General features: G+C 36.6%; 1 protein-coding gene across 1 annotated transcript in view; it reads right to left on the reverse strand.

Moving 5' to 3' along the window:
- Nucleotides 1-16975, reverse strand: part of CAND1 (cullin associated and neddylation dissociated 1) — a 47964-nt gene that overhangs the window by 13396 nt on the left and 17593 nt on the right. The window contains exons 3-7 of the mRNA XM_010379921.2: nt 8768-8922; nt 6409-6532; nt 3921-4177; nt 3731-3836; nt 2496-2641 (exon numbers count right to left, since the gene is read on the reverse strand). Of these exons, the coding sequence (XP_010378223.1) occupies nt 2496-2641; nt 3731-3836; nt 3921-4177; nt 6409-6532; nt 8768-8922 (788 nt within the window). The remainder of the gene's footprint in view (nt 1-2495; nt 2642-3730; nt 3837-3920; nt 4178-6408; nt 6533-8767; nt 8923-16975) is intronic.

Raw genomic sequence — 16975 nt, forward strand, 5'->3', positions numbered from 1 at the left:
AAAGCAGAAGCACTAAGAATTGTATCTCACTTATCTATACTTGATAGATAACATGTGTGTGAAATCTCCAGCAAGTCTTTCTTTCTAACACCATCAGGTTTAATCAGTTGGGTAATATGAAGTCAGAAAGGTGGCAGAAATACTAGCAGTTATCATGATAGTCTAAAATTATCTCACAATAATTTCGTGATTCTCAGACAAAACTATACATAGCCTTGAAATAATTGAGAGGAGTGATATATTTTTACTGGCTTTTATTCCAATTAGCTTAGTGACAGTCAAAGGTAGCCAGCTAGGCCTTAGAAGATTCTACAATATATAATAAAATAATAAAATTTTCCAACTCAAAAGCTTAAAATTCACCTTAGCACATTATAGGAAAAAAACAACCAAATACCGCTAAATGCGAGGCATTTGCTTATTTACCAATATATATTTAAATAAAGTTAAAAGATACTGCCAAAATATACTATCAAGTTAAGAGCACATAAAAGTTTTTTCCATGTCCATACACTATGGTAATTGCATCCCAGAAATATAAGCTTTACTAAAAACAAGATTATAAAAAATTAACAAATGTCCCAATTCACTAAAATTATGTTGATTTTATAAATCACAAAAACACCATGGTAGAAAGTCATTTAATGGGTATAATTCATATTAACTGACAAAGCAGGTGAAGCACCTGGTTTGTTATACAGCGCACAAAAGACCAACATTCAAAGCCTGGAATACACATTGCTACGGATTTCTTCAGAAGATATTCATATTAAAATATAAGCTAAGTTTTCCCTTCATTAATACAACCCATTTATTGATTGCCTGTGTGTCAGGCACTGTCCTAGGCACTGGAATAAAGCAGTCAATCAAGAGATTAAAATGTCGAACCTTCATGAAACCTACATTCTAATAGGTAGGAGACCATCAATTACAGTATGTCAGAAAGTTACTAAGTGTGATAAACAAAACAAAAACAACAAAATGAAAGAGTTCTCAGGTGGAAGACTACATGAGGGATGTGTGAAAAAGGAATCAGGTATGACTGCAAGATTTTTGGTCTGATCAACTAAGAAGAATGGAGGTACCATTCTGAGATGGAAAAGGCTAAAGAAGAACAGGTTAGGTGGGAGCTGGAGAAGGGGCAGGGAAAAGATATTTTAGATATCCTAGCAGCAATATTAATTAAGCAGTTGCATATGAATCTGTATACATAAGCGAGATCTGGATTAAAGATAGGATCTGGGTTGCCAGCATACTGATATTAAAGTCAGGAGATTAGATGAGATCAACAAATAAATCAAGAGTGTAACAGGTAAGTTCAAGGACTGAGCCTTGGCATACTCTTAAGTACAGTGGTCAGGGTGAAGAAGAAGAACCAGCATGGAAGATTGGAGTAATCAAAATGATAGGACTACATCCAGGCTAGAATGGTATCCCAGAAGCTAAATAAAGAAATGTTGCTGAGACTGAGTAATACGATAGGCGGAGTCAAACATTTGCAATCTTGTGCATCACTGGAGGAGTGGATTCAAGAGAGAATGGAAAGAAAGAAACTGAACTGCATTCTTTTGAGGAGTTCTGTTGTGGAGGAGAGAAACTAGGCAGCAGCTGCTTGAGGTGTATATGGTGTTAAGAAATTTTTTTGGTAGTTGTTTTTTAAAGATGGGTGAAATTACTTACTTAGGAAAGTTGTTACATAAATTCATTCAAAGAATCAAACTAAAAAGTATTCTCAAAAACAACAAAAAATCCACCAACCTGTCCACCTAGTAACTTACCAACTTAAATATTTGTTACTATGATTCTTCCAATACAAACAGAAACAACTGAACATGAGCAACCCCTATGTCCTTGAAGTGCTGCTACTCCTTTCCAGAGTAAATATCATAAATCATCGTGATGGCATCAATCTTAGGAGCCTCAGAAACGTTGTAAGCTATTAATGAACGTTAAATGGGGCCTCAAACAGTATTAAGAATTTTTCCTGACCTGTGAACAAACAAACTAATATTCTTTCAAACCAAGCTGCCCTAAATATGTATATCTACATATTCAATTCTTTCTAAAACCTCGGTTTATCTCCTTACAAAAATGCTTTGTAGAAAATTTGAATAGTACTTAAAACCAGAAATCACATATAGTTGCTAGCCAAGAGAAAACAAGTGGTAATGGTACTAGTTGTAAATATATAGATTTTTTTCTGTATACTTAAAGTAATAAAATTGGGACATGGCAAGCAATTTTTGCTACATACTTTTCACTCACCTTATTAAGAGCATTAATGAATGATTTTTAGACATGATTTTTTAATGTGTTGCATAACAGTTCAATACATAGATGCCCTCTAACTTAATCTATTGTCAAATACTGAGATCATTTCCCTTTTCACTATTATAACTAAATAAAACAAACAGTACAATTTGCACTAAGAATCATCTCCATTTATAACACTGTCTTTCACAAAAATTTAAAAGATTTTATTTAATTTGAAATACCTTGATCATCGTCATCACCACCATCGGCATCCATTGCATTTTCATCTTCATCTTCATCATCATAATTATAATTTGGATCATAGGTAAGATATTTAAGACAAATATTTATAATGGTAGAAACATGAGGATATACTTCCTTAGGACATCTAAAGGCAAAAACAAAAGCTGCCTTGAAGAGCTGTATTTTTCTCCTTGATTCATTACCTGCCACAGTTTGCTTTATCACCAGCAATAACATAGTAATTCTCATACTATCTAGCACCAATGATTCTTGCTCTTTCTCTCCCATGGACTTACAATTTTAAAAGGTTTACCTTTCAAATTTTACTTATTTAATCAATTTTAAGATGAACTCCCTTAATCCCCATTTTAACTATGTTATGGTTAATGTGTGGCAGTATAGATAGAAATCGGTATACACTCAACATGTTATTAGAAAACCAAACCCAGATGAATGTGCTCTTCAGTAACCAGGATTATTTGTGGAAATGTCAGTGCATATTCACCTAGGCTTGGTCTTCTAGCGATGTAATGAGAGGACAGAACATATAAATGCCCATAGGGCCAGCAAATAAAAGAATACTTTGTGTTTGTCAACTAAAGGAACAAAAATGAATCCAACAATTTCTGATTTTCATAATATGATATGATTAAAAGCCACTTCTCAAAACCGGAAGTGTCAAGGGATAAATGCAGAAAACATTTACTGGTGTAAGGCCTCAAGACACCATGCTACTGCATTAGTCAAGAGCAAAAATTTTGTTACTTATCTTGTATTGCCTTCCAGTACACAAATATACAATTTTTACTAAGCTTTTAAAAAATATATTAGAATCAGTTTCCAAATTGAGAATCATTGACCTAGCTAAATGGATGTGACCTAAGAAATTGTTGAAAAGACAATTCACTATTTACTTCTGACAAATAATTTATCCTGCTGGGCTTTCAGTACAGACTACATTATTACACTGGCATTTCTTCCCTTCTAAAGTAAACCCGAAATAATTATAAATACCTTTCCCAAATTCTTTAAAGTCCTAACAATGACAAGAAAAATTTTCAAAATAAATGTGATGACATTTTATAATAGCAAGATGACATTAATTTCAAATACTGTATTGTCTGTTATATCTGAAATCCAATAGGCTGCTTCTCCTCACACACCTAATGTAGATCTTATGATTCTCTTCTTAAGGAAAAGCTTTTTGGAAAAAACAGAGATCTTAAAAACTTACCTTCTTACAAATGATTCAAAGGCTTGAATACAGTACTCTCTCAATTCATCATCATCTACATTGCAAAATTTTACCACCAAAGGAATTATCTTCTCAAGGTATTCACCTAAGAAAAGCATAATGGTTCTTTAAAAACATGCATTAATGTTTTTAATTAAAGAAAACTTTAAAACTTTTAAAGATTTCTTACCTATTCTATGACCAGCTTGCCTACTAATAGCAGCAATACATTGTATGTAGGTTCTTGTTGTTGACATAGAATCATTTTTGGACAACTCTGACAACAGATGTTCAATAAGATCTACAAAAACTATATTTCCACAGCTCATAACCAGATGGCCAAGAGCGATAATGGTTCTTTTCCTCACTGCAAGTCTAGGGCTGGTCAACTGGGGAAGCAGACAGGTCAGAATTGAAGGATGGAAATTAACAAGAAGTCCTCCTTGCCTTAAAATAAAATAAAAAAAGAAAGAAAACAACAAATGAATTCAAGATGCCTGGCCACTACTAAATGTCTGGCCTCTGACCTCAATGTAAATATTCAGAACACAAATTTAGTTGAGACTAATTCAAATTCAGAGTGAAAGGAAAATTAAATTCTTACTTTATCTAAAATGCAACTGAAACCTGAGCTAAGTGAATGCAGCATTGAAATTTACATTGCCAAACTGACTCCGGGAATCTAGACCTAAATCCCCCATTATAGGTTATCTAATCAATTGGCTTGGGAAAGTATTTTTTAAAAAAAACAAAACAAGGCTGGGCATGATGGCTCACACCTGTAATCCCAGCACTTTGGGAGGCTGAGAAAGGCAGATCGCTTGAGCCCAGAAATTTGAGACCAGCCTGAGCAACATGGCAAAACCTCATCTCTACAAAAAACACAAAAATTAGCTGCGTATGGTGGTGCATCCCTGTAGTCTCAGCTGCTCAGGAGGCTGAAGTGGGAGGATCACCTAAGCCCGGTAAATTGAGGCTGCAATGAGTCATGATCATGCCAATGCACTCTAGCCTGGGCCAAAACCTGTCTCAAAACCAAACACAAACAATAACCACCAAAACCACACAATAATCTTGTCACTTTGTCCTTCCAAAATCTCTAAATGATTTTCTGTGCCAGGCACAGTGGCTCACGCCTATAATCCCAGCACTTTGGGAGGCCAAGGTGGGTGGATACCTTGAGGTTAGGCGTTCGAGACCACCCTGGCCAACATGGTAAAACCCTGTCTCTACTAAAATTACAAAAATTAGCCAGGCGAGGTGGTGGGTATCTGTAAGCCCAGCTACTCAGGAAGCTGAGGCAGGAGAATCACTTGAACTCAGGAGGCGGAGGTTGCAGTAAGCTGAGATCAAGGAACTGCACTCTAGCCTGGGTGACAGAGTGAGACTCCATCTCAAAACAAACAAACAAACAAAAAAAGTCTCTAAATGATTTTCTGTATTCTGACTTTCTGTATTGCTTTTTTAGGGGGGGATTCATAACACTAAAAAATTGAGCTTCTCTTGAGTTCTCCCTCTCACTTATTGGCTTTCCTCTATATATAGTTTAATTGTTCCTGTTGTTCCAACACCCCTCTTCCAAAGCATCGCAAATGTACAGTTCAATGAGTCACTACTACCCAAACCTGTGCCAGGACAATCACTGTTCGTGATTAAATCACACATCGGACAAAAAGTCTGAATTTTCAGTTTATCAAATTAAACATAAATTCCTCAACCACCACGACATGACCCCAATTTATCAGAATGATTTCCTACTGCTTTTCTATTCATTCTATATTCTAGAAAACTAGAATACGCTTCCCCATTCATATACTACTTATGTATTCTACACCTGGGCACATCTAACTATTGAAGTGCTATCCACTCTTCAAAACCCAATTCAAATGCCACTTTCCATAAAAACAATTTTCTTGAATCCTTCCATTTTAAAACCCCAAACACACTATGCTCCCAGTTAGTCTTTAGTCCCATTCTGTCCTGCAGCCATTTGTGTTCTTATATCCTATCGTAAAGTACAAGCTCTTTCAGTGCCAGGATGATAGCTCCTCACTTTATACACACACATCCACACACCCACATGAAGGCACTTGATTGTTTTTAAGTTGAAATGAATTTGCCACAAAAAACATACACACAAATAATGGTGGCCTATAATGATTATGAGAATCAGAAACTGACAGGTCCTTTAAGGTATTTTCTCCTAGGAGTTGCTTAGGTCTATGTTCTAACATCTGACTTCCAAAGGAAAGTGAAAAAGCAACAAATATATAAAAGCCAAGGTCCTCCCTCCCCTAAAATATGCACTATTAATATGGTTACTAAAGATTACCAGCATTAACTGGAAAATCCATAACTACCAGCACATCTCCTTATCTAAATACATCACTGAATGCAAGAATATATAAGTAAAACAAAACATGAACTGTGCTAAAAAATTTAAAATCACAAGTTTTATTAAAGAACTATAAAATGTTTACTATACAATATTATATACTTATACATTAGTGTAATTAGCTTATTTCCCCCTCACCCCCAATCACACAAATTGATAAAACAGTCACCATTTAAATATGAATAATTTTTCACCAAGTTTTATTGTATTTACTAGAAAGGGTTTTTAGTAAATCAATGTAGTATCTGTATTACAAGTAACGGAAATAAACAGGCACACTTACCTGCTCAACATATCAGCCATAATATCCAAGGCTTCTAGCTGAACAGAGACATCTTCCTGTTTTGCTATTGCACTGGTAAGACGTCCAGTAATCTTTTTACATACATTAGCAGCTAATGCAGAGCCTGCATGAATAAGAAGGCAATAATAATTTCAAAGCAAGCATGTTGAATTCCCTCTTATATTCATGGTAGGTACCAAATATTTAACAACTCCACACTTGATCATGAGACACAAGAGATCCAGGGAAGAAAAACACATCTCTCAAAACAGGCTGCTTTTCAATAAAATAACTTATTAGAAATAAACAAGAATTAGACCAAATATTTAACAACTCCACACTTGATCATGAGACACAGGAGATCTGTGGCAAAAAAACACATCTTTCAGAACAGGCTGTTTTTCTATAATAACTTATTAGACATAAATGACAATTAGAGATGACAACTTCATAAGGGGTAAAGGACACAGGGAAAATACAGATGTCAGCAGATTCTTTCTACTGGATAATAATAGATATTATAGATAACTAGTAATAGTAGACAGATAACTATTCTATCTACTGGATAATCTGTATGCATTGATACGAATGCTAGCTATGGAGCCAGTAGTAGCTGCAGTGCTTGCACCCCTAAAGCAGCAAGGAGAGTTTTCTCTTTTTGAGTCTCCTCTAGTAGACTAGCCTTTTAAACTTCAGTGAATTAAAAAGCATATATTCTGAGCTCCAATGCTTAGCAGCTTCTTAAAAAGAAAAATTAGCCATAACTTTTAATAAGGTCCTTTCCAACCCAAAGATTCCGTATAACTTCATTATAAAGTAGAAACTTCGTTCCAGGACTCATAAATCAGAACTGTTACTACTTAAAGTAGGTCATGTTGTTACTGATGAGAGAAAAAAAGAACAAGTCACTCTGAAAGAAAGAATCTGAATGGTTAAAAAAATTCTTATAAAAACCGGAAATTGGCTCGATGCAAACATATTTCAATGAGAGAAAAACAATTTAAAAATATATACATAGCTAATACAATTATAAATAACATACCTCCGAGTTGTTGAAATGTTTTACTGAAATAAGTAACTATTTAACAAGGGTAAAATAACACTGGTATGATACATTGAAGAAAGCACCCTTTTTGTATTAAAAGATAATGGTTTTGAATCTTTACCCAATTACTCACCCAACTTTGGGTGAATTAACCTAATCTCTCTGAATTTCAGTTCCCCCATCTACAAACTAGAAGGAAGAGTAAGACCTCCCATATGACTGATGTTTAGACTAGTTTACATATGCAGCCTTTAGCATGAAAACTAGCACAATGAATGATTTAAGTAAATGAGTGAAAATAACATACCCAGACTACATTATTTATTCTTTTGGTTTTTTTATTTTTTATTTTTTGAGATGGAGTTTCGCTCTTGTTCCCCAGGCTGGAGTGCAATGGCACCATCTCGGCTCACTGCGACCTCCGCCTCCTGAGTTAAAGTGATTCTCCTGCCTCAGCCTCCCAAGTAGCTGGGATTACAGGCATGCACCACCACACCCGGCTAATTTTGTATTTTTAGGAGAGATGGGGTTTCTCCATGTTGGTCAGGCTGGTCTCTAACTCCCAACCTCAGGTGATCCGCCTACCTTGGCCTCCCAAAGTGCTGGGATTACAGGCGTGAGCCACCTCGCCCGGCCCCCCAGACTACATTATCACCAATCTAAATCTTCCCATGAAATAGGTGATAATCTCACCTTTTGTAGATGAGACAATAACTTTTAGCCTGCTAATTTTAGCAATAGTTTAGTAGTCAAGACCAATTCTAAAATTTATATTACCTACACATTTCTGTCAAAGGTCAAAAGTTAAATTAGTTGACAAATACATTAATCATAGTTTTAAATTTGTTTAATTACCAAGTAGCTGTAAAAGGCTCAGCTTTCATTAAAGCTACTAGTAAACTGAACTATTTCACAGCTACGTCTGAATGGTGTTAAATTTTACATAGCAAATATGACGCAAAGTGAAATTAATACTGGAAACAGATTTTGGTTATCTCTTCCCTCACTGCATAGGTTGGCATAATTCTAGTCTGCAGTCATGGTACACACAGTATAATCTTGCTCCAACATATAAAAATCCTTCACCGAAATACATACTACAAACAAGTTCAATTGAAATATTCCTTTAACAGTTAATTTACTTCTAAGAAAAATAAGGCTTCAAGCTTTAATTTTCTTAATTGTCCAAAGGGATTCCTACGACGATCTGTAAGGACAGCCACCTCCCTCCCTCCTTGGCCAGAAGGGGAAAAAAAGTGGGGAGAAATACCTCCACATAAAAACAAATAGGAAGAAAAATGTGCTCTTGCTTACCACTGGAAGCTGGAGGAAGTTCTCCAATTACTGTTTTAAGACCAATACTTGAAATGTCTCGAAGTTGTTCTTTATCAGAAAGCATGTTAGTGCAGAGGGTATCTACAATTGTCTCTACTTGGTATTCTTTCACTTTACTCACTAAAGGGCCAAGACTGTAATACAAAGAAGAAATTGTTTTAAAAAATCTAGGTAAGCACAAAAACAGGAAAATACGTAAGTAGAAATGTTAACCTCTCTGCCTAGAACTTTCAAGATAAAGTATATACCATGTCTGTATCATAAATAGTATACAAATAATGACATAAGAAAATTGTGATTGGTTAAGATTTTTGCAGTTGGTTTCCAAGTTTTTCTCATTGATTTCCATTCTAGTATCATGAAACTGAAGCTGCTTTCCGTATCATACCCCATGTCATACCCCTAAAGCTAATTAGTTGACAAATACAGAGAAAACTTATTTCTTATTTTTTTTAAGAGACAAGTTCTCACTGTTGTTCACACTGGCCTTGAACTCCTGGGTTCAAGCAATCCTCCCACTTCAGCCTCCTGAGTAACTAGGACTACAAGGACACACCACCATGGCTGGCACAAAACCTTTTAATAATAAAAAGGTGAGACCGGATGCAGTGGCTCACACCTGTAATCCCAGCACTTTTGGAGGCCAAGGTGGGTAGATCACTTGAGGCCAGGAGTTCAAGACCAGCCTGACCAACATAGTGAAACCCCATGCCTACTAAAAATACAAAAAAAAAAAAAAAAAAAAAAAAAAAATTAGCTGAGTGTGCTGGTATGTGCCCGTAGTCCCAGCTACTTGGGAAGCTGAGGCACAAGAATTGCTTAAACCCAGGAGGTGGAGGTTATAGTGAGCCGAGATTGCACCACTGCACTCTAGCCTGGGCCAGAGGAGACTCTGTCTCAATCAATCAATCAATAGGTGAATTAGGAGTCTGCTCCTGACAAGAAGTTTTTCCTACAATGGAAGTTCCATCTAACATAAAGATTTAGCATCCCTCATCTAAAAATTCAAAACTCTTTGAGTGCCATGGTGGAAAATTCCACACCTGACCTCATGTGCTGGTCAAAGCTTTGTTTCACGCACAGAATTATTTTCTTCCCTTCCTATCCTCAATGTACAGAATTACTAAAAATATCATATAAAATTACCTTCGGGCTATGTGTATAAGAGATATATATGAAACATAAATGAATTTCATGTTTAGACTTGGGTTCCATCCCCAAGTTATCTCATTTTGTACATGCAAATATTCCAAAATCTGGAAAAATACAAAATATGAAACACACTCTGGTCACAAGCATTTCAGATAAAGGACACTAAATCTGCATCACTTTGCCAACTTTGACCCTTTCTTCCTATCACCAAACACCACCTCATGAACCAAAAGAATTTCCACTGCCCTTGAATCTTAATTTATAAAACAATGTGCCTTTTATATTCCTGTCTAAATGTTAAAAGCAAAAAGTAACTGGTTGTAAAGATGAAAACAAGTGAATACTACACTACCCTGTGTTCCCAAAGCATCTTGCATACACTTTTCTCATTACTATTATGGATGTTGTTACAAGTTTGCATTATGTTCACCAATTGAACCACTTCTTGAGGATGGAGGAAAGTCCTTCTTTTGTGTTCTTCTCATAGATTTTAGTAGGTAAGTTTAGTACATGAGTATCATTAAGACAGCAGCTCCCAACCATTTTGGCAGCAGGGACAATTTTGTGGAAGACAATTTCCACGGATTTGCAGAGGAGGCGGTTTCAGGATGAACTGTTCCACCTCAGATCGTCAGGCATTAGATTCTCATAAGGAGCCCGCCACCTAGATCCCTTGCACGCACAGTTTACAATAGGGTTCGTGCTCCTATAAAAATTGAATTCCACCGCTGATCTGACAGGAGGCAAAGCTCAGGCAGTAAGGCTGGCTCACCCTCTGCTCTCCTCCTGCTGTGCAGCCCAGTTCCCAACAGGCCAAGGATCTGTACGGTTCCACGCCGCAGGGTTTAAGGACCCCTATATTAAGAAGTCACTGGATTCAAAATTATTGAATAACAAAGACAGTATGGCCCCCTATCTTCAAAAACTTAACCATCTGGTTGATGAACTATGGAACTCACATAACTATTTATGAAATAAAGAAGGCATTCACTACCCTGCCATGATTAAAAACAAATTAAAAAAAAAATCTTTTAAATGCAATGTCAGCATTTACAGGGTAAAAGACTGAACATTAACAGTCAGATTTTTAGGTATTAATTTTTTTTTTTTTTTTTTTGAGAGACAGTCTTGCTCTGTCGCCAGGCTGGAATGCAGTGGTGTGATGTTGGCACACTGTAACCTCAGCCTGCGAGGTTCAAGCGATTCTCATGCCTCAGCCTTCCAAGTAGCTGGGACTACAGGTGTATACCAACATGCCCCATTAATAGGTGTATACCAACATGTCCCATTAATTTCTGTATTTTTAGTAGAGACGGGGTTTCACCATGTTGACTAGGCTGGTCTTGAACTCCTGACCTCAAGTGAGCCACCTGCCTTGGCCTCCCAAAGTGCTGGGATTACAGGCATAAGTGACCGTGCCAGGCTGGTACTGAGCTTTCATGAGATAGTTAGAAAAGAAGAGCATTTCAAATGAGGAAACAAGCTCTTATAAAGACCAGAAACTAAAACAAGTAGAATGTATATTGAAAAAAATTAGGAGTAAAAAGAACTGCTTGATACAAAAGGCAGATGCAAAACACCATAGGAAAAGTAATCGCCTATGATATTATAGAGAACTCTTAAAGTCTGGTCAATGACTTTAAATGTGATAAAACTGGAAGCCAATGCATTTTTTGAAGCATAAGTGACATCATGAAAATTTAATTTGATAAATGCTCAGATCAGTGTCTCAAATAGATGCTCAATTGATGACTGCTGACTGCTTGACCAGAGAAGTAGAAGGCAGGGCAATTTGGTGATTTAAACGATAAAAATAAAAAAACTGAAAGGTCAAATACAGCCTAATCCAAAATGAAGGCAGTGTTAATGGAAACATGGCAGATACATGAATAGACCGAATATAAAACAATAAAAATTGGAAGCGGAGTTAAAAGGAACTCAAAAAATGAACTTAAAAGAGTTCTAGTTTTCAGCAGAATAGTGGCGAGTCACGACTGTAATCCCAGTACTTTGGGAGACTGAGGCAAGCAGGCTCCTTGAGCTTGCCCGGCCTGGGCAACACGGCAAAACCCCGTCTCTACCAAAAATACTAAAATTAGCTGGTTGTGGTGGCATGCACCTGTGGTCCCAACTACTAGGGAGGCTGAGGTGAGGATCACTGGAACCTAGTAAGTCAAGGCTGCAGTGAGCTGTGATCACAGCACTGCACTCTCACCTGGGTGACAGGGTGAGACCCTACCTTAAAAAAAGACAATGTTATTATTAATTAGCTGGACATGGTGGTGCATGCCTGTAAACCCAGCTACTCGGGAGGCTGAGGCAGGAGAATCACTTGAAACCAGGAGGCGGAGGCTGTGGTGAGCTGAGATGGCGCCATTGCACTCCAGCGTAGGCAACAAGAGCAAAACTCCATCTCAAACAAATAAAATAAGAATCATAAAAAATTGAAATGCTGTATTTAAAAATTAACAATAAAAAATAAAGGGCAGTCTTCATGCTAAAAACGATCAATAAATTCGGTATTGATGGAACGTATCTCAAAATAATAAGAGCTATTTATGACAAACCCACAGCCAATATCATACTGAATGGGCAAAAATTGGAAAAATTCCCTTTGAAAACTGGCACAAGACAGGGATGCCCTCTCTCACCACTCCTATTCAATATAGTGTTGGAAGTTATGGCTAGGGCAATCAGGCAAGAGAAAGAAATAAAGGGTATCCAGTTAGGAAAAGAAGAAGTCAAATTGTCCCTGTTTGCAGATGACATGATTGTATATTTAGAAAACCCCATTGTCTCAGCCCAAAATCTCCTTAAGCTGATAAGAAAATTCAGCAAAGTCTCAGGATACAAAATTAATGTGCAAAAATCACAAGCGTTCTTATACACCAGTAACAGACAAACAGAGCCAAATCATGAATGAACTTCCATTCACAATTGCTTCAAAGAGAATAAAATACCTAGGAATCCAACTTACAAGGGATGTAAAGGACCTCTTCAAGGAGAACTACAAACCACTGCTCAGTGAAATAAAAGAGGACACAAACAAATGGAAGAACATACCATGCTCATGGATAGGAAGAATCAATATCGTGAAAATGGCCATACTGCCCAAGGTCATTTATAGATTCAATGCCATCCCCATCGAGCTACCAATGAGTTTCTTCACAGAATTGGAAAAAACTGCTTTAAAGTTCATCTGGAACCAGAAAAGAGCCCGCATTGCCAAGACAATCCTAAGTCAAAAGAACAAAGCTGGAGGCATCACGCTACCTGACTTCAAACTATACTACAAGGCTACAGTAACCAAAACAGCATGGTACTGGTACCAAAACAGAGATGTAGACCAATGGAACAGAACAGAGTCCTCAGAAATAATACCACACATCTACAGCCATCTGATCTTTGATAAACCTGAGAAAAACAAGAAATGGGGAAAGGATTCCCTATTTAATAAATGGTGCTGGGAAAATTGGCTAGCCATAAGTAGAAAACTGAAACTGGATCCTTTCCTTACTCCTTATACGAAAATTAATTCAAGATGGATTAGAGACTTAAATGTTAGACCTAATACCATAAAAACCCTAGAGGAAAACCTAGGTAATACCATTCAGGACACAGGCATGGGCAAGGACTTCATGTCTAAAACACCAAAAGCAACGGCAACAAAAGCCAAAATTGACAAATGGGATCTAATTAAACTAAAGAGCTTCTGCACAGCAAAAGAAACTACCATCAGAGTGAACAGGCAACCTACAGAATGGGAGAAAATTTTTGCAATCTACTCATCTGACAAAGGGCTAATATCCAGAACTTACAAAGAACTCAAACAAATTTACAAGAAAAAAACAAACAACCCCATCAAAAAGTGGGCAAAGGATATGAACAGACATTTCTCAAAAGAAGACATTCATACAGCCAACAGACACATGAAAAAATGCTCATCATCACTGGCCATCAGAGAAATGCAAATCAAAACCACAATGAGATACCATCTCACACCAGTTAGAATGGCAATCATTAAAAAGACAGGAAACAACAGGTGCTGGAGAGGAGGTGGAGAAATAGGAACACTTTTACACTGCTGGTGGGATTGTAAACTAGTTCAACCATTATGGAAAACAGTATGGTGATTCCTCAAGGATCTAGAACTAGAAGTCCCATATGACCCAGGCATCCCATTACTGGGTATATACCCAAAGGATTATAAATCATGCTGCTATAAAGACATATGCACATGTATGCTTATTGCAGCACTATTCACAATAGCAAAGACTTGGAATCAACCCAAATGTCCATCTGTGACAGACTGGATTAAGAAAATGTGGCACATATACACCATGGAATACTATGCAGCCATAAAAAAGGATGAGTTTGTGTCCTTTGTAGGGACACGGATGCAGCTGGAAACCATCATTCTCAGCAAACTATCTCAAGAACAGAAAACCAAACACCGCATGTTCTCACTCATAGGTGGGAACTGAACAATGAGATCACTTGGACTCGGGAAGGGGAACATCACACACTGGGGCCTATCACGGGGAGGGGGAAGGGGGAGGGATTGTATTGGGAGTTATACCTGATGTAAATGACGAGTTGATGGGTGCTGATGAGTTGATGGGTGCAGCACACCAACATGGCACAACTATACATATGTAACAAACCTGCATGTTATGCACATGTACCCTCGAAGTTAAAGTATAATAAAAAATAAATAAATATAAAAAAAAATAAAGGGCAGTAATTATAAAACTGAATAAAAGAAAAAACAAGACTTAACTACCTGCTATCTACAAAAAAAATTGTAAAAAAACAGATAAAACAAGAAATAAAAAAGATACATATGCACAAAAACCAATCTTGAAACAAATGGGAGTGGCTATATAACTAAGATCAGTGAAAATATATTTCAAGGTAAGGTGTATTACCAGAGATAAAGAGAAATGTCTTATACTCATAAAAGGGTCATACATCAAGAACACATCATTATTATAAATGTGTATGTACCTAGTCATTGACAAAGACTCTGACCAAACTTTACTAAGCCACATCTGAGCACTCTTCTCAACAAGCAGTTCTTGACTCTGGGCCCCCGTCCTTGCCAGGCCTACCTCAATTGTAGCGAGAATATCACCACCCTTGATGTTTGTTCTTATGTAATGTTCCATCTCTGACTATTTCCACTTTTTGGCTATAAATTTCCACTTTCGTAGTATTTGAAGTTGAGACCAATCTCTCTCTCCTATTGCAATAGTCTTTACACCTATCACAATAGTCCTGATTAAAGTATTTCTTACTGTTTAAACAAATATCAGAACAATTTTGTCTTTAATATTATACAGCTTTAAAATCATCCTTCTCAACAGTCAACAGATCAACTAAACAAAAAATCAGGAAGGACAGCTGGGCGTGGTGGTTTATGCCTAAAGTACCAGCTCTTTGGGAGGCTGAGGTGGGCAGATTACTTGAGGTCAGGAGTTCGAGACCAGCCAGGCCAACATGGTGAAACCCTATCTCTACTAAAAATACAAAAATTAGGTGAGTGTGATGGTGTGCGTCTGTAACCCCAGTTACTTGGGAGGCTGAGGCAGTCTGAGAATCGCTTGAACCTGGGAGGTGGAGGTTGCAGTGAGCAAAGATCATACCACTGCACTCCAGCCTGGGTGACAGACTGGAGTCTAAAAAAAAAATAATAATAATAATAAAAATAATAATAATCTGAACACTATCAAATACCTTGACCTGATACTTATAAAACACTTTACCCAACAACTGCAGAATATACTTTCAAGCATATATAGAACATTTGCCATGACCTACCATGTGGTATACCACAAAACAAATCTCAATAAATGTTAAAAGAAAGTACCCTGACCACAGTAGAATTAAATTATAAACCTGTAAAAAAATAACCTCCAAATTATTTGGAAACTGCTTCTAAATAATCAATGGATTAAAAAAAGTCACATCAAAAATTAAAAGTATTTCAAACTGAATGATAATGAATATACCAAAATTTGTAGGATTTGGCTAAAGACATACTTAGAGGAAAATATATACCTTTATATATTTAAATTAGAAAGAAAGCCATTAGGAAAGCAATAATCACAGAAGAAATCAATGAAACAGACAACAAACAGACAAAATTAATAAACCTACAAGTCAGGTCTTTAATTAAGATTAGTAAACCTGGTAAGTTCCTGATTCAATTAATTGAGGATTAAAAAAAAAAAGGAACACAAATTATCAAAATCAGGATTGAAAGAAAGGGATATTCACTGATGACATGATGGTTTAGGTAGAAAATCCTGAGGACTCAGCAAAAACGACTTTAACAAGTATGAGATACTATGGTTCATGGTTGAAAGACTAAGTATTGTTAATACATGAATTCTTGTCAAATACTCCGAAAGCTTCAACACAATTTTAATCAAAATTTAAGCAAGCTTACTTTTAAGAATACAAGTCGACAACTCTAAAATTTACATGGAAATATAAAGGACCTAAAAAAACGAAACTACTCTTGAAAAAGGAAGAATGAAGCCAGAGAACTTAAACTACCTTCTACTTTACATTTACTATCTACACCCATGTTTCTCAACAGGACAATTTTTGCTCTCCAAGAGACATGTGGCAATGCCTGGAGACATTTGTGATTGTCACAACTGGGAGAGGTGGGAATGCTATCAGCAAATACTTAGTAAAGGCCAGGGATGCTGCTAAACACTCTACAGTACACAGCATACATAGTTCCCAACAACAAAAAAGAATTACCTGGCCCAAAGAGTCAGTAATGCCAAAGTTGATAAACCCCGAGCTAAAATGAATCCAAGTGTTGTACTGGTATAAGTACAGACAAATAAACCAATGGAACAAAACAGCATCTATAAATAGACCCACACTTTTATAGTCAATTGATTTTTTGACAGTGATGCCAAAGTAATTCAGTAGGGAAGGAAGGTCTTTTCAATAAATGGTGCTGCATCAACTGGATATCCATTTGGAGAAAAAAAGAAAACGTTATTCCTACTTCAT

This window comes from Rhinopithecus roxellana, chromosome 10 (assembly GCF_007565055.1).
Source record: "Rhinopithecus roxellana isolate Shanxi Qingling chromosome 10, ASM756505v1, whole genome shotgun sequence".
Classification (NCBI taxonomy): Eukaryota; Metazoa; Chordata; class Mammalia; order Primates; family Cercopithecidae; genus Rhinopithecus; species Rhinopithecus roxellana.